The sequence below is a fragment of the Gobius niger genome, assembly GCF_951799975.1.
Source record: "Gobius niger genome assembly, chromosome: 11".
Lineage (NCBI taxonomy): Eukaryota > Metazoa > Chordata > Actinopteri > Gobiiformes > Gobiidae > Gobius > Gobius niger.
In genome coordinates this window covers 383,760-407,588 of record NC_136862.1, presented here as the reverse complement: position 1 = coordinate 407,588, position 23,829 = coordinate 383,760, and the positions used below count along the sequence as shown (strand labels likewise).

General features: G+C 47.6%; 2 protein-coding genes across 2 annotated transcripts in view; one reads left to right on the top strand and one right to left on the bottom strand.

Annotated features, from left to right (window-relative positions):
• Positions 1-1,310: 1,310 nt before the first annotated feature.
• LOC306970723 (PWWP domain-containing protein 2A-like) lies at positions 1,311-8,945 on the bottom strand. The gene is made up of 2 exons (XM_079566750.1): positions 8,280-8,945; positions 1,311-3,473 (listed from the first exon to the last, which is right to left on the bottom strand). The coding sequence occupies exons 1-2, from the start codon at positions 8,906-8,908 to the stop codon at positions 1,322-1,324; spliced, it is 2,781 nt and encodes a 926-aa protein (XP_079422876.1). The 5' UTR covers positions 8,909-8,945; the 3' UTR covers positions 1,311-1,321.
• Positions 8,946-12,709: 3,764 nt separating this feature from the next.
• Positions 12,710-23,829, top strand: part of LOC306970722 (solute carrier family 23 member 1-like) — a gene marked incomplete at both ends in the record, with an annotated part of 30,580 nt that continues 19,460 nt past the window's right edge. The window contains 1 exon segment of the mRNA XM_079566749.1: positions 12,710-12,769. Coding sequence (XP_079422875.1) covers positions 12,710-12,769 — 60 coding nt within the window.

Sequence of the window (23,829 nt, the reverse complement as noted above, 5' to 3'; positions counted from 1 at the left end):
AAATCAACATATTTTAGAACATTTCAACATTTCCACAGGCTCCGGTCTGCAAACAGAGGGAAACGCGGGGCCCCGGGGCCGGAACACGGCCCCCCACTAAAGACAGAGGGCGGAGGGAGGGGCTTCAAGTCACTGTTTTAAATAAACTCTGTCCCAGGTCCAGACCAGAAGCAGAATAAAGTTTGGCACGAAATAAAAAGAGAAACTGCGGCACAAGAAACAAACCAGAACCAGGTCCCAAAGCCGGACTATTTACACCATGACACCATGTGCACACCCGAGGTCACACCCCGAGGTCACACCTGAGGTCACACCCCGAGGTCACACCCCGAGGTCACACCTGAGGTCACACCCCGAGGTCCGTGACACCATGTGCACACCCGAGGTCACACCCCGAGGTCACACCTGAGGTCACACCCCGAGGTCACACCTGAGGTCACACCCCGAGGTCACACCTGAGGTCACACCCCGAGGTCCGTGACCCCGTTAGGAGTGAAGCGGACACTAGGGGGCGCTGCGTCTCCATCCGAGCCTTCAGAATGAGCCCGGGTTCGACTCCGGACTCAGATGATGCGTCACGGCACCGGCGAGGGAAGCACCGATGAGTCCGGCATCAGTGCCCTACATGTGGTCTCCCTGTGGTCTCCCTGTGGTCTCCCTGTGGTCTCCGTGTGGTCTCCCTGTGGTCTCCCTGTGGTCTCCCTGTGGTCTCCCTGTGGTCTCCCTGTGGTCTCCTCAGCGCCTGCACAGCTTACCCTGTAGTTAACGAGCAGCTAACTAACTGGTGATTCTTATTAAACCGCTTTATGCTCAGAAAAAGAGGCGACTGGATAGGTTTAACACACGAGGGAATCCACACGGGGCTGGAGCTAGCTCTTAGCGGCTCATGCTAACAGAGGAGAAATGAGCATCGCTATGGTTACATAAATAAATACAGCCCAGAGCAATAACATTAAAAATATAGATATTGAATAAAAAATAAATAAAATGTTTGATTCTGATGTAACTTCTCTCTCTTTAGGAAACGTAAATGAGTAAAGTAACTAATTACTAACCAAGTCTGTCTATAAACCGACTATCAGTATTCAGTACCGGAAAGTACTCGGATCAAAGTACTCAGATCAAAGTACTCGGATCAAAGTACTCAGATCAAAGTACTGGTGGTATCGGTGCATCCCTGGTGCCGGCGGGTCCGTGACCTCTGTGGCTTTAGGCGCGTCATACGTGTAAATGTCACAGACGTCAGTATCGCAGAGAGCGCGGCGCGGTGGGAGAGCGCGGCGCCATGTGACACCGCGGCGCCGTGGGAGAGCGCGGCGTGTTACGTGTCCACGCTTGCGGCGAGCGTGCGGGCCTCGGGCGTCAGCTGCTTGGCGGCGGCGGCGGCCTCGGCCACGGCGCGCCGGTACGGTCCTTTGCGTTTGCGGTCGAATCGCGTCTGGAACGTTTCGAGAAACGGCGATGAGTGACTCAGCGGCAGCAGCGACGTGGTGCGCGACCCGAACCACGCCACACGGGCTTCACGGCGCGAGGCCACGCCCCCGTCTCCACGGCGACGCACCGTCAGCGACAGCACGCGCGCCGGCCACCACGGGAACCCTGCGATCTTCGCCCACACGATGTCGCCCACGGCAACGAGGCGGCCGTCTGCGCCCACGCACTTCTGCAGCGCCGAACGACCGGAGGGCGGGTCCGAGCCCAGCCCCGCCCCCGAGCGACCGGAGGGAGGGCGGAGCGTCGGAGCCGGATCAGAGAGACCCGAGCACGGAGCCGGGTCAGAGAGACCTGACCGCGGAGCCGGCTCCAGGTCAGAGAGACCTGACCGCGGAGCCGGCTCCGGGCACAGGAGCGGGTCAGACTCGGCCTTCGAGTCCAGAGCTTCGGTCAGTCTCGGCTCTAAACACGGCCGGCTGTCACTGGGGTCAGACCTGGAGCTGCTCTCCGACACAGCCAGAGACGAAGGCCCAGAGTCCGGCTCAGACCTGGGCCACTCCTCGGGCTCAGGGACCTGGTCAGGACTCGAGTCTGGATTGGGCTGTGGGTCTGGATGGGGCTCCGGGCCTGCTGGCCCAGTTAGGAGCTCTGGTTCAGGCTCTGGGTCAGGCTCTGGGTCAGGCTCTGGGTCAGGCTCTGGGTCAGGCTCTGGGTCAGGTCGAAGCTCCAGATCAGGGTCCAGTTTGACGGACTCTCGATTGGAACCGGGGTCTGGACTGGGCTCAAGGTCTGGACTGGGCTCGGGGTCTGGACTGGGCTCGGGGTCTGGACTGGGCTCAGGGTCAGGGCCTGTGGGCTCAGGGTCAGGGTCCGGTCTAAACTCAGGATCCGGGTCCGGTTTGACGGACTCTGGACAGGGGTGTGTTTTGGAGCTGGACTGTGGTTTGACGGACTCTGGACTGGCCTCAGAATCCGGCTCAGAGTCCGGACTATGGCCCGGTCTGCTCTCAGACCTCGGCTCTGGACGGTCCAGGTCCAGGTCTGAGTCCGGTCCAGACCAGCCCATGAAGTCCAGGTCGAAGTCGCGTGTGGGTCTGGGAAACACCTGCTTCCTGCGGCTGCGTGACGACGGCTCGGGGCCGGGCTCGGGGCCGGGCTCGGGGCCGGGCTCGGGTTTGGGGGCGGGTTTAGGGCCGGAGATCAAGCGGGGTTCGGGCTCAGGTTTGATCGAGACTTTAGGGGCCGGTTTAGGACCTGGTTCTTTCCGGGTTTGTGCTCGGAGTTTGGTCACGGGTTTGGGCTCGGGTCTGAGAGGGGGTGGAGTCCTGCGGGGGGGCGGAGTCCTGCGGGGGGTCTGGGGGGGCGCAGTCCTAGTCTTGGGTCCGGGTCTGGTCCTGGTCTGGTTTTGGGGCTCGCCGTCGGTCCGGTACCTGTGCGGCTTTAGGCGGACTCTGGGCGGAGTCAGGGGCGGGGTCAGTGCTGAGATCCGGCGAGTGAGGACTCTGTGGGCGGGGCTGTGGGCGGAGCGAGGGCTGGAGCGGGAGGCGGCCTGACGAGCGGCCCCGCCCCCCGGCTCCTTGCGTGGGCGTGGGGGGCGGGGCTCGTCGCTGCGGAGGCGTTTGACCTCGGCGCTCAGGTTCTCCTCTGGCGGCTCCGGGAGGTGACGGCGCCGCGTGGACACAGGGGGCGCTCTGGGGCCGGCCGTGCCTTTGCACCTGTCGCACAGCACCTGGCGGGGGCGGAGCCTCACTAACATGCAGGTGGGCTCCTCGCTGTTGCCGTAGCGCCGGCGGGAGCGCTTGATGCGGCGTGGCGGCGGCTGCGGCAGGCTGGTGTGGTACGAGTCTCTGAGGAACAGCGGAGGGGGGTACGGCGCCCCCTGGTGGAACAGCGGGGGAGGGACTTCGGTGGCGGAGGGCGGGGCTTCGGCGGCAGGAGGAGGAGGGGCCTCTGCGGTCAGAGGCGGGGTCTGGACGTGGCGGCGAGACGACTCCCTGCGCGGCGGGAAAGTGGTGATGGGGATTCCATACGGACCGAACCTGAAACACATTATACGACTTTAAATCCTCCATAAACACGATTATACGACTTTAAATCCTCCAGAAACACAATTATAAGACTTTAAATCCTCCATAAACACGATTATACGACTTTAAATCCTCCATAAACACGATTATACGACTTTAAATCCTCCATAAACACGATTATACGACTTTAAATCCTCCATAAACACGATTATACGACTTTAAATCCTCCATAAACACGATTATACGACTTTAAATCCTCCATAAACACGATTATACGACTTTAAATCCTCCATAAACACGATTATACGACTTTAAATCCTCCATAAACACGATTATACGACTTTAAATCCTCCATAAACACGATTATACGACTTTAAATCCTCCAGAAACACGATTATATGACTTTAAATCCTCCAGAAACACAATTATACGACTTTAAATCCTCCATAAACACGATTATATGACTTTAAATCCTCCAGAAACACAATTATACGACTTTAAATCCTCCATAAACACGATTATACGACTTTAAATCCTCCATAAACACGATTATACGACTTTAAATCCTCCATAAACACGATTATACGACTTTAAATCCTCCAGAAACACAATTATACGACTTTAAATCCTCCATAAACACGATTATACGACTTTAAATCCTCCATAAACACGATTATACGACTTTAAATCCTCCATAAACACATTTATACGACTTTAAATCCTCCATAAACACGATTATATGACTTTAAATCCTCCAGAAACACAATTATACGACTTTAAATCCTCCATAAACACGATTATACGACTTTAAATCCTCCATAAACACGATTATACCAGAAACTCATTATACGACTTTAAATCCTCCATAAACACGATTATACGACTTTAAATCCTCCATAAACACATTTATACGACTTTAAATCCTCCATAAACACATTTATACGACTTTAAATCCTCCATAAACACGATTATACGACTTTAAATCCTCCAGAAACACAATTATACGACTTTAAATCCTCCATAAACACGATTATACGACTTTAAATCCTCCATAAACACGATTATACGACTTTAAATCCTCCAGAAACACAATTATACGACTTTAAATCCTCCATAAACACGATTATACGACTTTAAATCCTCCATAAACACGATTATACGACTTTAAATCCTCCATAAACACATTTATACGACTTTAAATCCTCCATAAACACGATTATACGACTTTAAATCCTCCATAAACACGATTATACCAGAAACTCATTATACGACTTTAAATCCTCCATAAACACGATTATACGACTTTAAATCCTCCAGAAACACGATTATACGACTTTAAATCCTCCAGAAACACAATTATACGACTTTAAATCATCCATAAACACGATTATACGACTTTAAATCCTCCAAAAACACGATTATACGACTTTAAATCCTCCATAAACACGATTATACGACTTTAAATCCTCCAGAAACACAATTATACGACTTTAAATCCTCCTTAAACACGTTTATACGACTTTAAATCCTCCATAAACACGATTATACGACTTTAAATCCTCCATAAACACGATTATACGACTTTAAATCCTCCATAAACACGATTATACGACTTTAAATCCTCCATAAACACGATTATACGACTTTAAATCCTCCATAAACACATTTATACGACTTTAAATCCTCCATAAACACGATTATATGACTTTAAATCCTCCAGAAACACAATTATACGACTTTAAATCCTCCATAAACACGATTATACGACTTTAAATCCTCCATAAACACGATTATACGACTTTAAATCCTCCATAAACACATTTATACGACTTTAAATCCTCCATAAACACGATTATACGACTTTAAATCCTCCATAAACACGATTATACGACTTTAAATCCTCCAGAAACACAATTATACGACTTTAAATCCTCCATAAACACGATTATACGACTTTAAATCCTCCATAAACACGATTATACGACTTTAAATCCTCCATAAACACATTTATACGACTTTAAATCCTCCATAAACACGATTATACGACTTTAAATCCTCCATAAACACGATTATACCAGAAACTCATTATACGACTTTAAATCCTCCATAAACACGATTATACGACTTTAAATCCTCCATAAACACGATTATACGACTTTAAATCCTCCATAAACACGATTATACGACTTTAAATCCTCCATAAACACATTTATACGACTTTAAATCCTCCATAAACACGATTATATGACTTTAAATCCTCCAGAAACACAATTATACGACTTTAAATCCTCCATAAACACGATTATACGACTTTAAATCCTCCATAAACACGATTATACGACTTTAAATCCTCCATAAACACATTTATACGACTTTAAATCCTCCATAAACACGATTATACGACTTTAAATCCTCCATAAACACGATTATACGACTTTAAATCCTCCAGAAACACAATTATACGACTTTAAATCCTCCATAAACACGATTATACGACTTTAAATCCTCCATAAACACGATTATACGACTTTAAATCCTCCATAAACACGATTATACGACTTTAAATCCTCCATAAACACGATTATACGACTTTAAATCCTCCATAAACACGATTATACCAGAAACTCATTATACGACTTTAAATCCTCCATAAACACGATTATACGACTTTAAATCCTCCATAAACACATTTATACGACTTTAAATCCTCCATAAACACGATTATACCAGAAACTCATTATACGACTTTAAATCCTCCATAAACACGATTATACGACTTTAAATCCTCCATAAACACATTTATACGACTTTAAATCCTCCAGAAACACAATTATACGACTTTAAATCCTCCAGAAACACGTTTATACGACTTTAAATCCTCCATAAACACGATTATACGACTTTAAATCCTCCATAAACACATTTATACGACTTTAAATCCTCCATAAACACGATTATACGACTTTAAATCCTCCATAAACACGATTATACGACTTTAAATCCTCCATAAACACGATTATACGACTTTAAATCCTCCATAAACACGATTATACGACTTTAAATCCTCCAGAAACACAATTATACGACTTTAAATCCTCCATAAACACGTTTATACGACTTTAAATCCTCCATAAACACGTTTATACCAGAAACTCATTATATATTCATAAGTATATCAGCTGATGCTAGCATTAGCATGCTGTTGCTAACCACAGGATTATTCTCAGCAGTCGGCTGACCCGATGTCTCCGGGTCGTCCCAACACGAGGCCTCAGGGGAACAAGGAAGATTACAAGGTTAACCTGCTTAACTACAAGGGGAGCGAAGCTTCACTGAACCTCAGAGAACACGGACACCTGGAGAACCTGGAGAACCTCAGAGAACATGGACACCTGGAGAACCTGGAGAACCAGCTTTAACCTCAACAAATGCATTTTTGACCAAAATGCTGCAGCTAGTAATAGCATGCTAACGCTAACGGCAGCATGCTAACGCTAACGGCAGCATGCTAATGCTAACGGCAGCATGCTAACGCTAACGGCAGCATGCTAACGCTAACGGCAGCATGCTAACGCTAACGGCAGCATGCTAACCCTAACGGCAGCGTGCTAATGCTAACTTCAGCTAATCAAAGATGAGACAGAAACTAAAGTATGAAAGTAAAAGCGGCCCCTGCCCGAGGATCGTAGGACAGACACATGTGAGCATATCGGTATCGGCCTGACCTCTAATGTTATACATTATATAGGCTCCGATATCCGATACCAGAATTGTATCAGTGCATGTACTAAATTAGCAAACAAACAGCTTTGATATTACACATTTTGTATAATAATCTTCAGGCTAAACTTCATTTGGAACATTTAGAAATCCAGCTCCAGCTCGGACTCAGCGGGACAGACGTAAATCTCACCAGCCCGAGAAACATTCAGGTACGACTGGTCTGAGGTTTAACCTCACAGCCCGAGAAAGATTCAGGTACGTCTGGTCTGAGGTTTAACCTCACCAGTCCGGGACAGGCTCATATTAAACATGTACATTAGGGGCATTTACCTGCGGGACAGGCCCATATTAAACATGTACATTAGGGGCATTTACCTGCGGGACAGGCCCATATTAAACATGTACATTAGGGACATTTACCTGCAGGACAGGTCCATATTAAACATGTACATTAGGGACATTTACCTGCAGGACAGGTCCATATTAAACATGTACATTAGGGACATTTACCTGCGGGACAGGCTCATATTAAACATGTACATTAGGGGCATTTACCTGCGGGACAGGCCCATATTAAACATGTACATTAGGGACATTTACCTGCGGGACAGGCTCATATTAAACATGTACATTAGGGGCATTTACCTGCGGGACAGGCCCATATTAAACATGTACATTAGGGACATTTACCTGCGGGACAGGCTCATATTAAACATGTACATTAGGGGCATTTACCTGCGGGACAGGCTCATATTAAACATGTACATTAGGGGCATTTACCTGCGGGACAGGCCCATATTAAACATGTACATTAGGGGCATTTACCTGCGGGACAGGCCCATATTAAACATGTACATTAGGGGCATTTACCTGCGGGACAGGCCCATATTAAACATGTACATTAGGGGCATTTACCTGCGGGACAGGCCCATATTAAACATGTACATTAGGGGCATTTACCTGCGGGACAGGTCCATATTAAACATGTATATTAGGGGCATTTACCTGCGGGACAGGCTCATATTAAACATGTACATTAGGGACATTTACCTGCAGGACAGGCCCATATTAAACATGTACATTAGGGGCATTTACCTGCGGGACAGGTCCATGAGGACCCCGGAGAACACTTTGTGTCCCACACGGAAAGACACCACCAGAGCGTCGTCAATCACATGATCCAGGGCCACCCGCACGTGAGTCCCGGGTCTAAGCTCTGGCTCCGGGTGGTCCTCTGGGTGATCCTCAGGCCGGTCCCCCAGCCCCTCTCTCAGGGCCGTGAAGCTGAGGCTCAGGGTTCGGTCGGTGCAGGCTCGGTCCGGGCCGTTGGGCTGACCCAGGGACAGTCCGGCCTCAGGGGCCTCCGGGGCCGCGGGCAGAGACAGCGGGGACACGGCGGACTGTACCGGGTCCTGCTCCGCCCCAGGGCCCGGGTCAGAGAGCGGTTTGAGCGGCCCGTTAGCCTCCGTAAGGTCCTGTAGCATTAGCTCCGCGTTAGCATTAGCCTCCAGCAGCATTAGCTCCTCGTTAGCCTCGTTAGCCTCGCCGCTTGGAGCCTTGTCCTCGTCCTTGTGGCCGCTCAGGGGCGGCTCGGAGCGGCCCAGCGGGCGGCTCGGAAGGTCCGGGAGGTTCTGGAGGGTCTGGGCCGGGTCCCGGGGCCTGGGTTCGGGCGGTGTGACGGGCGGAACCGCCGCAGCTCCGGGCTCTAGGGCCACGGCCGCCATTTTGTTCCGCTGTTTCTGCAGAGCGGCCTAAGCCCCGCCTTCTGTGACCACAGCACTGCGGAGGCACGCTCCCATTGGCTACCACAGCTGTCAATCAAAAGCAGCGTGAACAACGTACTCTGTGATTGGTTCATTCTGAGTCAGCCGGGAGTCCGTTTGTTTAAGAACAAAAACATCGTTTCTATAAAAAATAAAAGACCTCATTATTATTCACTCATTAAAGCGATTTTTTAATTGTGTTTTTTATGTATTTTTTATTTATTTAAAATCTTCAACAAAACCACACAGCTATAGAAAATCACACAAAAAGAAAAAAATCATTCACACAATAGGCACATGAGATTTGGGTAAAGGCGAGATCGAGAATGGGCCGTATGCACAGTGACCCCACGTGTTTCCGCCGGGACAGTAAACCAGACGCTGTCCATCCTGTCCGCTCTCTCTTCCCGTTAAACATGAGCAGGTCCCACAGAAATGAAGCCATAGCTTTAGATCTCGTAAAGGACAGAGAGTAAAAGTCCAGATGTGACGGAGCAGGTTAGAAAATATTACATGAGACGTAACGACTTCACTGGAGGAAACTCCGTGTTCATAACGTGGATGTTTTTGTCTTGAGGCTAACGCGGCTAACGCGGCTAACGCGGTTAACGCGGCTAACGCGGCTAACGCGGCTAACGCGGCTAACGCGGCTAACGCGGCTAACGCGTTAGCCGCGGCTAACACAAAATAAAACATAAAACAAGCGCAAAGTTTTGAACGAGCCTGCGCATAAAGAATCATCCTGTTAGTTTAAATAGTATTTACTTGTTTACATGTTATATTATAATTTTCAGCACTAGCCTTTAGCTCTAAGATAAAGCTCCGCCCCTCACGAGCGCTGGCGTTTCCTTTGGGGCAGATTCACAGTGAACATGATGTTTGTAACACGTTTCTGTGACTCCATCAGTAACTCAGAACAGCTGGAGGAGGTGTGGCCTCGGGGTCAGAACAGCTGGAGGAGGTGTGGCCTCGGGGTCAGAACAGCTGGAGGAGGTGTGGCCTCGGGGTCAGAACAGCTGTAGGAGGTGTGGCCTCGGGGGCAGAACAGCTGGAGGAGGTGTGTGTGGATGGGGAAGTGACCCGGCCCACTGTGAGGCTCTGAGCCGTTTCATTCTCTCTGAACACTGACCTCTTGTGGACAAACTTTATTATGGCGACTTCTCATAAACACGACTGAACCAACACGATCATGTGGAGGAGAAGTTTCAAACAGACGTGTGGAGGTTTTATTATCACAGCCTGAGAGCGATGTTTGAATGATCAAATTAGTCATAGGCTGATAAATTACAGTCATTTTCTTTGTAACATGGGTCTCATGGGGCCTCAGTGGGCGGGGCCTCAGTGGGCGGGGCCTCAGTCACCTGCTCTCTTTGCTGTAGACGCTCCTCACGTTTCCCTCGGCTGATCATCTGTTCAAAAGCAGGACTTTGTAAAGAATAAGAAAATACTAAATGTGTTCTCCTCACTCATCACTATATGGATGAGGAAGCCTCGGCTGTTTAGCGCCTCGCTGCTAAAGGCGGCTCAGTGAGACGCTCGGAGCCGATGTAGCTCTGTGAGCAGAGCGCCCGGGCGGGAACCATGGGGTCGCGAGTTCGTGTCAGATGATGGTCTACGGTGGTTTAGTCTGGACTTGATCCACTGGTAACAAAAATACTTCTGGTGTCATATTATTGTCACTGTCCTTTATTAAAGCTTGGTCAGTGTCTTTGGTCAGTTTTCCTCTTTCTAAATCATCTCTCTCAGATGTTAAACAGCTCAATCCTGACGATCTGGTTCATATTTGTGAATGAGAATAATTGAGCTCAGTCAGTGTTGAGTTTGCTTTTTTCAGGCTCAATGCTGCAATGCTTTTCCACCACCAGATGGCGCCTGTAAGCCTAACACTATATTGTGTGAGAAAACTTATAAAAGTGTGTGACACAGGGATCATCTACCATCACCAGTGTGTGTGTGTGAGTTGCTATAGGTCTTGTGGTGCTTCGGTCTTTCCTCATCACTCAGGCTTTACTGCAGTAATGTGTTAATTAATAATAACAGCCGCGGCTTCTGTGTCACTCAGGGTAAAGTCCTGGACGTTAATCATCTTCAGACGACCCACTTTACTCCACAAACCACTGCGGCTCCTTCATTTGAGATCCGAGCCCAGAGAGAGTGCTACTAATACTATTACTATTACTATTACTATTACTGTTACTGTTACTGCTACTGCTGCTGCTGCTTCCAGGGGAACTCCTGCTGCTGGGACTCGCTCGGAGACAGGATGACAGAGTCCAAGGTAAAATTCCAATCAATTCCTGATCAGTGAGACTCTACAGGAGGAACAGCTTTATGAAGGAAACATCTTCCCGCTGTTCCTCCTCAGCCGGAGAGCCGGGAACACGAGGCTCGCTTCGCCTCCGTGGTTCTTGTATTTCACTAGTTAAACACGTGATGTTTTCTTCTGTGTTTGCATCTTCAAATAACGTCTGGAACATTTGGTTTCAAAGATGCTGCTCTTGAATAAAAGTGTCTCGTGGCTCATGTGACCTCAGGAGCCATAAAGTCATTTACTTTTTCCAACTTGTTTCATGAACAGCTTTACATTATATGTTTACATGAACGAAAAGAAGCACAACGAAGACCCGGCCCTTCCTCAAACACAACGACAAAAGAGGATCTGATGATCTGCACCACAGGCCGGTCGTGTTTCCACAGAAGAGTGACATTTATTACATATGTTTAATCGTTTTTAAATTGGTGCACAGTGGAGGAGGGCGGGGCATCCACAGTTTGATTTAAGGTGAAAGTGACACTAACCTCTTAAACCCGCCTAACCAACTGGTTCAGCTTCACCCAAATCTAAAAGGTTGCAGCCTGTAGGCCAGCGCCTCATTTGAAAGCTAAGCTAAGTTTTTCTCATTGTTGTTTGACGCTTTTTTCAGGATGCTTTTAGATTTGGGCAAAGCCGAACTGGAGAAAATGCGTCGGGTTAAAGTTCACGAGAAGAAACGGATCAATAACGTAAAGCAGTGAAAGGAATGTGTCCGTCAGCGAGTCGTCGTTTTACTGCAGGAACTTCAAACGGTCACGGTCGGCTGTAAAAACGATAAATGACTGAGAGCACGCGCCGCTCAACATCTGTCCAGCTGCTGAGCCAATCACCTGCTTCTCTGTGACGAGAGGCGGAGCTACTCCAGCGAGAGGAACTTTTACTTTGAAATCATTTACTCACCACGATAACGTAACCGTCCAGATGAGTTTAAATGCCCTCAGTGGAGTTGGCGTTTGACCCAGATTAGTTCCTGTCCCGTCCTGGAGCCGTTCCTGTTTCCTCTGTGAGAAAGTAAACGTGAGAAAGGACTGAGGCCGGGCACTTTAACCATACTGATGCTAAATATATATACAATAATGTGTGGAAGAGCTGCACATTTACAACATCAGGTTCGTCTGTGATGTCAAGTCATGTGGGGAAAATAGGGAATAATTGGGGACAAAAATTCAGGGAAGAAACTGGTAGAAAACAGGGAAAACATTAGAAATAAAAAAAAAAAACTGGTAAAATCAGGAAACATTGGGACAAACTATGGGAAAAGTTGGTTTGACGTTCACACAAACACAATGTTAATCTTGAAATCTACTCCAAAGTCATTACAATATAATTCTCTGTCCAATCAGAGCCCCGAGGTGAACTCTCATCAGCCAATAGAAATGGAGCAGGATTCAAACCAGCCAATGGGAGGAGAGCGGGACTCGAAGCGGCCAATGAGAGCGGACGCTGGGATGATCTACACCATCGAGGACGTGCCGCCCTGGTACCTGTGCATCCTGCTGGGTCTGCAGGTCAGGAAGGGCATCTGACTCACTCCCTCACCTGTTCCTCTCACTCCCTCACCTGTTCCTCTCACTCCCTCACCTGTTCCTCTCACTCCCTCACCTGATCCTCTCACTCCCTCACCTGTTCCTCTGACTCCCTCACCTGATCCTCTCACTCCCTCACCTGATCCTCTCACTCCCCCACCTGATCCTCTCACTCCCTCACCTGTTCCTCTGACTCCCTCACCTGATCCTCTCACTCCCTCACCTGTTCCTCTCACTCCCTCACCTGTTCCTCTCACTCCCTCACCTGTTCCTCTCACTCCCTCACCTGTTCCTCTCACTCCCTCACCTGTTCCTCTCACTCCCCCACCTGTTCCTCTCACTCCCTCACCTGATCCTCTCACTCCCCCACCTGTTCCTCTCACTCCCTCACCTGATCCTCTCACTCCCTCACCTGCTCCTCTGACTCCCTCACCTGTTCCTCTCACTCCCTCACCTGTTCCTCTCACTCCCTCACCTGTTCCTCTCACTCCCTCAACTGTTCCTCTCACTCCCTCACCTGTTCCTCTCACTCCATCACCTGTTCCTCTCACTCCATCACCTGTTCCTCTCACTCCCTCACCTGTTCCTCTCACTCCCTCACCTGTTCCTCTGACTCCCTCACCTGATCCTCTCACTCCCTCACCTGTTCCTCTGACTCCCTCACCTGATCCTCTCACTCCCTCACCTGTTCCTCTCACTCCCTCACCTGATCCTCTCACTCCCTCACCTGATCCTCTCACTCCCTCACCTGTTCCTCTCACTCCCTCACCTGATCCTCTCACTCCCTCACATGTTCCTCTCACTCCCTCACCTGTTCCTCTCACTCCCTCACCTGTTCCTCTCACTCCCTCACCTGTTCCTCTCACTCCCTCACCTGTTCCTCTCACTCCCCCACCTGTTCCTCTCACTCCCTCACCTGATCCTCTCACTCCCCCACCTGTTCCTCTCACTCCCTCACCTGATCCTCTCACTCCCTCACCTGTTCCTCTCACTCCCTCACCTGATCCTCTCACTCCCTCACCTGCTCCTCTGACTCCCTCACCTGATCCTCTCACTCCCTCACCTGATCCTCTCACTCCCTCACCTGTTCCTCTCACTCCCTCACCTGTTCCTCTCACTCCCTCACCTGATCCTCTCACTCCCCCACCTGTTCCTCTCACTCCCCCACCTGTTCCTCTCACTCCCTCACCTGTTCCTCTCACTCCCTCACCTGATCCTCTCACTCCCTCACCTGATCCTCTCACTCCCTCACCTGATCCTCTCACTCCCCCACCTGTTCCTCTCACTCCCTCACCTGTTCCTCTCACTCCCCCACCTGTTCCTCTCACTCCCTCACCTGTTCCTCTCACTCCCTCACCTGTTCATCTCACTCCCTCACATGTTCCTCTCACTCCCTCACCTGTTCCTCTCCCTCACCTGTTCCTCTCACTCCCTCACCTGTTCCTCTCACTCCCCCACCTGATCCTCTCACTCCCTCACCTGTTCCTCTCACTCCCTCACCTGTTCCTCTGACTCCCCCACCTGTTCCTCTCACTCACTCACCTGTTCCTCTCACTCCCTCACCTGTTCCTCTCACTCACTCACCTGATCCTCTCACTCCCTCACCTGTTCCTCTCACTCACTCACCTGTTCCTCTCACTCCCTCACCTGTTCCTCTCACTCCCTCACCTGTTCCTCTCACTCCCTCACCTGTTCCTCTCACTCCCTCACCTGTTCCTCTCACTCCCTCACCTGTTCCTCTCACTCCCCCACCTGATCCTCTCACTCCCTCACCTGTTCCTCTCACTCCCTCACCTGTTCCTCTCACTCCCTCACCTGTTCCTCTCACTCCCTCACCTGTTCCTCTCACTCCCTCACCTGTTCCTCTCACTCCCCCACCTGATCCTCTCACTCCCTCACCTGTTCCTCTCACTCCCTCACCTGTTCCTCTCACTCCCTCACCTGTTCCTCTCACTCCCTCACCTGTTCCTCTCACTCCCTCACCTGTTCCTCTCACTCCCCCACCTGTTCCTCTCACTCCCTCACCTGTTCCTCTCACTCACTCACCTGATCCTCTCACTCCCTCACCTGTTCCTCTCACTCACTCACCTGTTCCTCTCACTCCCTCACCTGTTCCTCTCACTCACCTGTTCCTCTCACTCCCTCACCTGTTCCTCTCACTCCCTCACCTGTTCCTCTCCCTCACCTGTTCCTCTCACTCCCTCACCTGTTCCTCTCACTCCCTCACCTGTTCCTCTCACTCCCTCACCTGTTCCTCTCACTCACCTGTTCCTCTCACTCCCTCACCTGTTCCTCTCACTCCCTCACCTGTTCCTCTCCCTCACCTGTTCCTCTCACTCCCTCACCTGTTCCTCTCACTCCCTCACCTGTTCCTCTCACTCCCTCACCTGTTCCTCTCACTCCCTCACCTGTTCCTCTCACTCCCTCACCTGTTCCTCTCACTCCCTCACCTGTTCCTCTCACTCCCTCACCTGTTCCTCTCACTCCCTCACCTGATCCTCTCACTCCCTCACCTGTTCTTCTCACTCCCTCACCTGATCCTCTCACTCCCTCACCTGTTCCTCTCACTCCCTCACCTGTTTCCTGTGGTTTTTAGCTCTACCTCACCTGTTTCCTGTGGTTTTTAGCTCTACCTCACCTGTTTCCCATTGCTTTTAGCTCTACCTCACCTGTTTCCTGTTGTTTTTAGCACTACCTCACCTGTTTCCTGTTGTTTTTAGCTCTACCTCACCTGTTTCCTTTGGTTTTTAGCTCTACCTCACCTGTTTCCTGTTGTTTTTAGCTCTACCTCACCTGTTTCCTGTTGTTTTTTGCTCTACCTCACCTGTTACCTGTTGTTTTTAGCTCTACCTCACCTGTTTCCTGTGGTTTTTAGCTCTACCTCACCTGTTTCCTGTTGTTTTTAGCACTACCTCACCTGTTTCCTGTGGTTTTTAGCACTACCTCACCTGTTTCCTGTGGTTTTTAGCTCTACCTCACCTGTTTCCTCTTGTTTTTAGCTCTACCTCACCTGTTTCCTGTGGTTTTTAGCTCTACCTCACCTGTTTCCTGTTGTTTTTAGCTCTACCTCACCTGTTTCCTGTGGTTTTTAGCTCTACCTCACCTGTTTCCTCTTGTTTTTAGCTCTACCTCACCTGTTTCCTGTGGTTTTTAGCTCTACCTCACCTGTTTCCTTTGGTTTTTAGCACTACCTCACCTGTTTCCTGTTGTTTTTAGCACTACCTCACCTGTTTCCTGTGGTTTTTAGCACTACCTCACCTGTTTCCTGTGGTTTTTAGCTCTACCTCACCTGTTTCCTGTTGTTTTTAGGTCTACCTCACCTGTTTCCTGTTGTTTTTAGCTCTACCTCACCTGTTTCCTGTGGTTTTTAGCTCTACCTCACCTGTTTCCTGTTGTTTTTAGCTCTACCTCACCTGTTTCCTCTTGTTTTTAGCTCTACCTCACCTGTTTCCTGTGGTTTTTAGCTCTACCTCACCTGTTTCCTGTTGTTTTTAGCTCTACCTCACCTGTTTCCTGTTGTTTTTAGCTCTACCTCACCTGTTTCCTGTTGTTTTTAGCGCTACCTCACCTGTTTCCTGTGGTTTTTAGCTCTACCTCACCTGTTTCCTGTGGTTTTTAGCTCTACCTCACCTGTTTCCTGTGGTTTTTAGCTCTACCTCACCTGTTTCCTGTTGTTTTTAGCTCTACCTCACCTGTTTCCTCTTGTTTTTAGCACTACCTCACCTGTTTCCTGTTGTTTTGAGCTCTACCTCACCTGTTTCCTGTTGTTTTTAGCGCTACCTCACCTGTTTCCTGTGGTTTTTAGCTCTACCTCACCTGTTTCCTCTTGTTTTTAGCTCTACCTCACCTGTTTCCTGTTGTTTTTAGCACTACCTCACCTGTTTCCTGTGGTTTTTAGCTCTACCTCACCTGTTTCCTGTTGTTTTTAGCTCTACCTCACCTGTTTCCTGTGGTTTTTAGCACTACCTCACCTGTTTCCTGTTGTTTTTAGCTCTACCTCACCTGTTTCCTGTGGTTTTTAGCTCTACCTCACTTGTTTCTCGTGGTTTTCAGCACTACCTCACCTGTTTCCTGTTGTCTTTAGCTCTACCTCACCTGTTTCTCGTGGTTTTCAGCACTACCTCACCTGTTTCCTGTTGTTTTTAGCTCTACCTCACCTTTTTCCTGTGGTTTTTAGCTCTACCTCACCTGTTTCCTGTTGTTTTTAGCTCTACCTCACCTGTTTCTCGTGGTTTTCAGCACTACCTCACTTGTTTCCTCTTGTTTTTAGCACTACCTCACCTGTTTCCTGTGGTTTTTAGCTCTACCTCACCTGTTTCCTCTTGTTTTTAGCTCTACCTCACCTGTTTCCTGTTGTTTTTAGCTCTACCTCACCTGTTTCTCGTGGTTTTCAGCACTACCTCACCTGTTTCCTGTTGTTTTTAGCTCTACCTCACCTGTTTCCTGTTGTTTTTAGCTCTACCTCACCTGTTTCTCGTGGTTTTCAGCACTACCTCACCTGTTTCCTGTTGTTTTTAGCTCTACCTCACCTGTTTCCTGTGGTTTTTAGCTCTACCTCACCTGTTTCCTGTGGTTTTTAGCTCTACCTCACTTGTTTCCTGCTGGTTTTAGCTCTACCTCACCTGTTTCCTGTGGTTTTTAGCTCTACCTCACCTGTTTCCTGTGGTTTTTAGCTCTACCTCACCTGTTTCCTTTTGTTTTTAGCTCTACCTCACCTGTTTCCTGTTGTTTTTAGCTCTACCTCACCTGTTTTCTGTGGTTTTTAGCCCTACCTCACCTGTTTCCTGTGGTTTTTAGCTCTACCTCACCTGTTTCTCATGGTTTTTAGCTCTACCTCACCTGTTTCCTGTGGTTTTTAGCTCTACCTCACCTGTTTCTCATGGTTTTTAGCTCTACCTCACCTGTTTCCTGTTGTTTTTAGCTCTACCTCACCTGTTTCCTGTGGTTTTTAGCTCTACCTCACCTGTTTCCTTTTGTTTTTAGCTCTACCCTCACCTGTTTCTCGTGGTTTTTAGCACTACCTCACCTGTTTCCTGTGGTTTTTAGCTCTACCTCACCTGTTTCCTGTGGTTTTTAGCTCTACCTCACCTGTTTCCTGTGGTTTTTAGCTCTACCTCACCTGTTTCCTGTGGTTTTTAGCTCTACCTCACCTGTTTCCTGTTGTTTTTAGCTCTACCTCACCTGTTTCCTTTTGTTTTTGGCTCTACCTCACCTGTTTCCTGTTGTTTTTAGCTCTACCTCACCTGTTTCCTGTTGTTTTTAGCTCTACCTCACCTGTTTCCTGTTGTTTTTAGCTCTACCTCACCTGTTTTCTGTGGTTTTTAGCCCTACCTCACCTGTTTCCTGTTGTTTTTAGCTCTACCTCACCTGTTTCCTGTTGTTTTTAGCTCTACCTCACCTGTTTCCTGTGGTTTTTAGCACTACCTCACCTGTTTCCTGTTGTTTTTAGCTCTACCTCACCTGTTTCCTGTTGTTTTTAGCTCTACCTCACCTGTTTCCTGTTGTTTTTAGCTCTACCTCACCTGTTTTCTGTGGTTTTTAGCCCTACCTCACCTGTTTCCTGTTGTTTTTAGCACTACCTCACCTGTTTCCTGTGGTTTTCAGCTCTACCTCACCTGTTTCCTGTTGTTTTTAGCACTACCTCACCTGTTTCCTGTTGTTTTTAGCTCTACCTCACCTGTTTCCTGTTGTTTTTAGCTCTACCTCACCTGTTTCCTGTGGTTTTCAGCACTACCTCACCTGTTTCCTGTTGTTTTTAGCTCTACCTCACCTGTTTCCTGTGGTTTTTAGCACTACCTCACCTGTTTCCTGTTGTTTTTAGCTCTACCTCACCTGTTTCCTGTGGTTTTTAGCTCTACCTCACTTGTTTCTCGTGGTTTTCAGCACTACCTCACCTGTTTCCTGTTGTCTTTAGCTCTACCTCACCTGTTTCTCGTGGTTTTCAGCACTACCTCACCTGTTTCCTGTTGTTTTTAGCTCTACCTCACCTTTTTCCTGTGGTTTTTAGCTCTACCTCACCTGTTTCCTGTTGTTTTTAGCTCTACCTCACCTGTTTCTCGTGGTTTTCAGCACTACCTCACTTGTTTCCTCTTGTTTTTAGCACTACCTCACCTGTTTCCTGTGGTTTTTAGCTCTACCTCACCTGTTTCCTCTTGTTTTTAGCTCTACCTCACCTGTTTCCTGTTGTTTTTAGCTCTACCTCACCTGTTTCTCGTGGTTTTCAGCACTACCTCACCTGTTTCCTGTTGTTTTTAGCTCTACCTCACCTGTTTCCTGTTGTTTTTAGCTCTACCTCACCTGTTTCCTGTTGTTTTTAGCTCTACCTCACCTTTTTCTTGTGGTTTTTAGCTCTACCTCACCTGTTTCCTGTTGTTTTTAGCTCTACCTCACCTGTTTCTCGTGGTTTTCAGCACTACCTCACCTGTTTCCTGTTGTTTTTAGCTCTACCTCACCTGTTTCCTGTGGTTTTTAGCTCTACCTCACCTGTTTCCTGTGGTTTTTAGCTCTACCTCACTTGTTTCCTGCTGGTTTTAGCTCTACCTCACCTGTTTCCTGTGGTTTTTAGCTCTACCTCACCTGTTTCCTGTGGTTTTTAGCTCTACCTCACCTGTTTCCTCTTGTTTTTAGCTCTACCTCACCTGTTTCCTGTGGTTTTTAGCTCTACCTCACCTGTTTCCTGTTGTTTTTAGCTCTACCTCACCTGTTTCCTGTGGTTTTTAGCTCTACCTCACCTGTTTCCTCTTGTTTTTAGCTCTACCTCACCTGTTTCCTGTGGTTTTTAGCTCTACCTCACCTGTTTCCTTTGGTTTTTAGCACTACCTCACCTGTTTCCTGTTGTTTTTAGCACTACCTCACCTGTTTCCTGTGGTTTTTAGCACTACCTCACCTGTTTCCTGTGGTTTTTAGCTCTACCTCACCTGTTTCCTGTTGTTTTTAGCTCTACCTCACCTGTTTGCTGTTGTTTTTAGCTCTACCTCACCTGTTTCCTGTGGTTTTTAGCTCTACCTCACCTGTTTCCTCTTGTTTTTAGCTCTACCTCACCTGTTTCCTCTTGTTTTTAGCTCTACCTCACCTGTTTCCTGTGGTTTTTAGCTCTACCTCACCTGTTTCCTGTTGTTTTTAGCTCTACCTCACCTGTTTCCTGTTGTTTTTAGCTCTACCTCACCTGTTTCCTGTTGTTTTTAGCGCTACCTCACCTGTTTCCTGTGGTTTTTAGCTCTACCTCACCTGTTTCCTCTTGTTTTTAGCACTACCTCACCTGTTTCCTGTTGTTTTGAGCTCTACCTCACCTGTTTCCTGTTGTTTTTAGCGCTACCTCACCTGTTTCCTGTGGTTTTTAGCTCTACCTCACCTGTTTCCTCTTGTTTTTAGCTCTACCTCACCTGTTTCCTGTTGTTTTTAGCACTACCTCACCTGTTTCCTGTGGTTTTTAGCTCTACCTCACCTGTTTCCTGTTGTTTTTAGCTCTACCTCACCTGTTTCCTGTGGTTTTTAGCACTACCTCACCTGTTTCCTGTTGTTTTTAGCTCTACCTCACCTGTTTCCTGTGGTTTTTAGCTCTACCTCACTTGTTTCTCGTGGTTTTCAGCACTACCTCACCTGTTTCCTGTTGTCTTTAGCTCTACCTCACCTGTTTCTCGTGGTTTTCAGCACTACCTCACCTGTTTCCTGTTGTTTTTAGCTCTACCTCACCTGTTTCCTGTGGTTTTTAGCTCTACCTCACCTGTTTCCTGTTGTTTTTAGCTCTACCTCACCTGTTTCTCGTGGTTTTCAGCACTACCTCACTTGTTTCCTCTTGTTTTTAGCACTACCTCACCTGTTTCCTCTTGTTTTTAGCTCTACCTCACCTGTTTCCTGTTGTTTTTAGCTCTACCTCACCTGTTTCTCGTGGTTTTCAGCACTACCTCACCTGTTTCCTGTTGTTTTTAGCTCTACCTCACCTGTTTCCTGTTGTTTTTAGCTCTACCTCACCTGTTTCTCGTGGTTTTCAGCACTACCTCACCTGTTTCCTGTTGTTTTTAGCTCTACCTCACCTGTTTCCTGTGGTTTTTAGCTCTACCTCACCTGTTTCCTGTGGTTTTTAGCTCTACCTCACTTGTTTCCTGCTGGTTTTAGCTCTACCTCACCTGTTTCCTGTGGTTTTTAGCTCTACCTCACCTGTTTCCTGTGGTTTTTAGCTCTACCTCACCTGTTTCCTTTTGTTTTTAGCTCTACCTCACCTGTTTCCTGTTGTTTTTAGCTCTACCTCACCTGTTTTCTGTGGTTTTTAGCCCTACCTCACCTGTTTCCTGTGGTTTTTAGCTCTACCTCACCTGTTTCTCATGGTTTTTAGCTCTACCTCACCTGTTTCCTGTGGTTTTTAGCTGTACCTCACCTGTTTCTCATGGTTTTTAGCTCTACCTCACCTGTTTCCTGTTGTTTTTAGCTCTACCTCACCTGTTTCCTGTGGTTTTTAGCTCTACCTCACCTGTTTCCTTTTGTTTTTAGCTCTACCCTCACCTGTTTCTCGTGGTTTTTAGCACTACCTCACCTGTTTCCTGTGGTTTTTAGCTCTACCTCACCTGTTTCCTGTGGTTTTTAGCTCTACCTCACCTGTTTCCTGTGGTTTTTAGCTCTACCTCACCTGTTTCCTGTGGTTTTTAGCTCTACCTCACCTGTTTCCTGTTGTTTTTAGCTCTACCTCACCTGTTTCCTTTTGTTTTTGGCTCTACCTCACCTGTTTCCTGTTGTTTTTAGCTCTACCTCACCTGTTTCCTGTTGTTTTTAGCTCTACCTCACCTGTTTCTCGTGGTTATCAGCACTACCTCACCTGTTTCCTGTTGTTTTTAGCTCTACCTCACCTGTTTCCTGTTGTTTTTAGCTCTACCTCACCTGTTTCTCGTGGTTTTCAGCACTACCTCACCTGTTTCCTGTTGTTTTTAGCTCTACCTCACCTGTTTCCTGTGGTTTTTAGCTCTACCTCACCTGTTTCCTGTGGTTTTTAGCTCTACCTCACTTGTTTCCTGCTGGTTTTAGCTCTACCTCACCTGTTTCCTGTGGTTTTTAGCTCTACCTCACCTGTTTCCTGTGGTTTTTAGCTCTACCTCACCTGTTTCCTCTTGTTTTTAGCTCTACCTCACCTGTTTCCTGTGGTTTTTAGCTCTACCTCACCTGTTTCCTGTTGTTTTTAGCTCTACCTCACCTGTTTCCTGTGGTTTTTAGCTCTACCTCACCTGTTTCCTCTTGTTTTTAGCTCTACCTCACCTGTTTCCTGTGGTTTTTAGCTCTACCTCACCTGTTTCCTTTGGTTTTTAGCACTACCTCACCTGTTTCCTGTTGTTTTTAGCACTACCTCACCTGTTTCCTGTGGTTTTTAGCACTACCTCACCTGTTTCCTGTGGTTTTTAGCTCTACCTCACCTGTTTCCTGTTGTTTTTAGCTCTACCTCACCTGTTTGCTGTTGTTTTTAGCTCTACCTCACCTGTTTCCTGTGGTTTTTAGCTCTACCTCACCTGTTTCCTCTTGTTTTTAGCTCTACCTCACCTGTTTCCTCTTGTTTTTAGCTCTACCTCACCTGTTTCCTGTGGTTTTTAGCTCTACCTCACCTGTTTCCTGTTGTTTTTAGCTCTACCTCACCTGTTTCCTGTTGTTTTTAGCTCTACCTCACCTGTTTCCTGTTGTTTTTAGCGCTACCTCACCTGTTTCCTGTGGTTTTTAGCTCTACCTCACCTGTTTCCTCTTGTTTTTAGCACTACCTCACCTGTTTCCTGTTGTTTTGAGCTCTACCTCACCTGTTTCCTGTTGTTTTTAGCGCTACCTCACCTGTTTCCTGTGGTTTTTAGCTCTACCTCACCTGTTTCCTCTTGTTTTTAGCTCTACCTCACCTGTTTCCTGTTGTTTTTAGCACTACCTCACCTGTTTCCTGTGGTTTTTAGCTCTACCTCACCTGTTTCCTGTTGTTTTTAGCTCTACCTCACCTGTTTCCTGTGGTTTTTAGCACTACCTCACCTGTTTCCTGTTGTTTTTAGCTCTACCTCACCTGTTTCCTGTGGTTTTTAGCTCTACCTCACTTGTTTCTCGTGGTTTTCAGCACTACCTCACCTGTTTCCTGTTGTCTTTAGCTCTACCTCACCTGTTTCTCGTGGTTTTCAGCACTACCTCACCTGTTTCCTGTTGTTTTTAGCTCTACCTCACCTGTTTCCTGTGGTTTTTAGCTCTACCTCACCTGTTTCCTGTTGTTTTTAGCTCTACCTCACCTGTTTCTCGTGGTTTTCAGCACTACCTCACTTGTTTCCTCTTGTTTTTAGCACTACCTCACCTGTTTCCTCTTGTTTTTAGCTCTACCTCACCTGTTTCCTGTTGTTTTTAGCTCTACCTCACCTGTTTCTCGTGGTTTTCAGCACTACCTCACCTGTTTCCTGTTGTTTTTAGCTCTACCTCACCTGTTTCCTGTTGTTTTTAGCTCTACCTCACCTGTTTCTCGTGGTTTTCAGCACTACCTCACCTGTTTCCTGTTGTTTTTAGCTCTACCTCACCTGTTTCCTGTGGTTTTTAGCTCTACCTCACCTGTTTCCTGTGGTTTTTAGCTCTACCTCACTTGTTTCCTGCTGGTTTTAGCTCTACCTCACCTGTTTCCTGTGGTTTTTAGCTCTACCTCACCTGTTTCCTGTGGTTTTTAGCTCTACCTCACCTGTTTCCTTTTGTTTTTAGCTCTACCTCACCTGTTTCCTGTTGTTTTTAGCTCTACCTCACCTGTTTTCTGTGGTTTTTAGCCCTACCTCACCTGTTTCCTGTGGTTTTTAGCTCTACCTCACCTGTTTCTCATGGTTTTTAGCTCTACCTCACCTGTTTCCTGTGGTTTTTAGCTCTACCTCACCTGTTTCTCATGGTTTTTAGCTCTACCTCACCTGTTTCCTGTTGTTTTTAGCTCTACCTCACCTGTTTCCTGTGGTTTTTAGCTCTACCTCACCTGTTTCCTTTTGTTTTTAGCTCTACCCTCACCTGTTTCTCGTGGTTTTTAGCACTACCTCACCTGTTTCCTGTGGTTTTTAGCTCTACCTCAC

Bases quoted from the DNA above. Each gene is read 5' to 3' on its own strand.
- LOC306970723 (XM_079566750.1), bottom strand. From the start codon at position 8,908: ATGGCGGCCGTGGCCCTAGAGCCCGGAGCTGCGGCGGTTCCGCCCGTC. The intron at 3,474-8,279 runs GTAAATGCCCCT...AATGTGTTTCAG, and splicing joins CTCATGGACCTGTCCCGCAG to GTTCGGTCCGTATGGAATCC.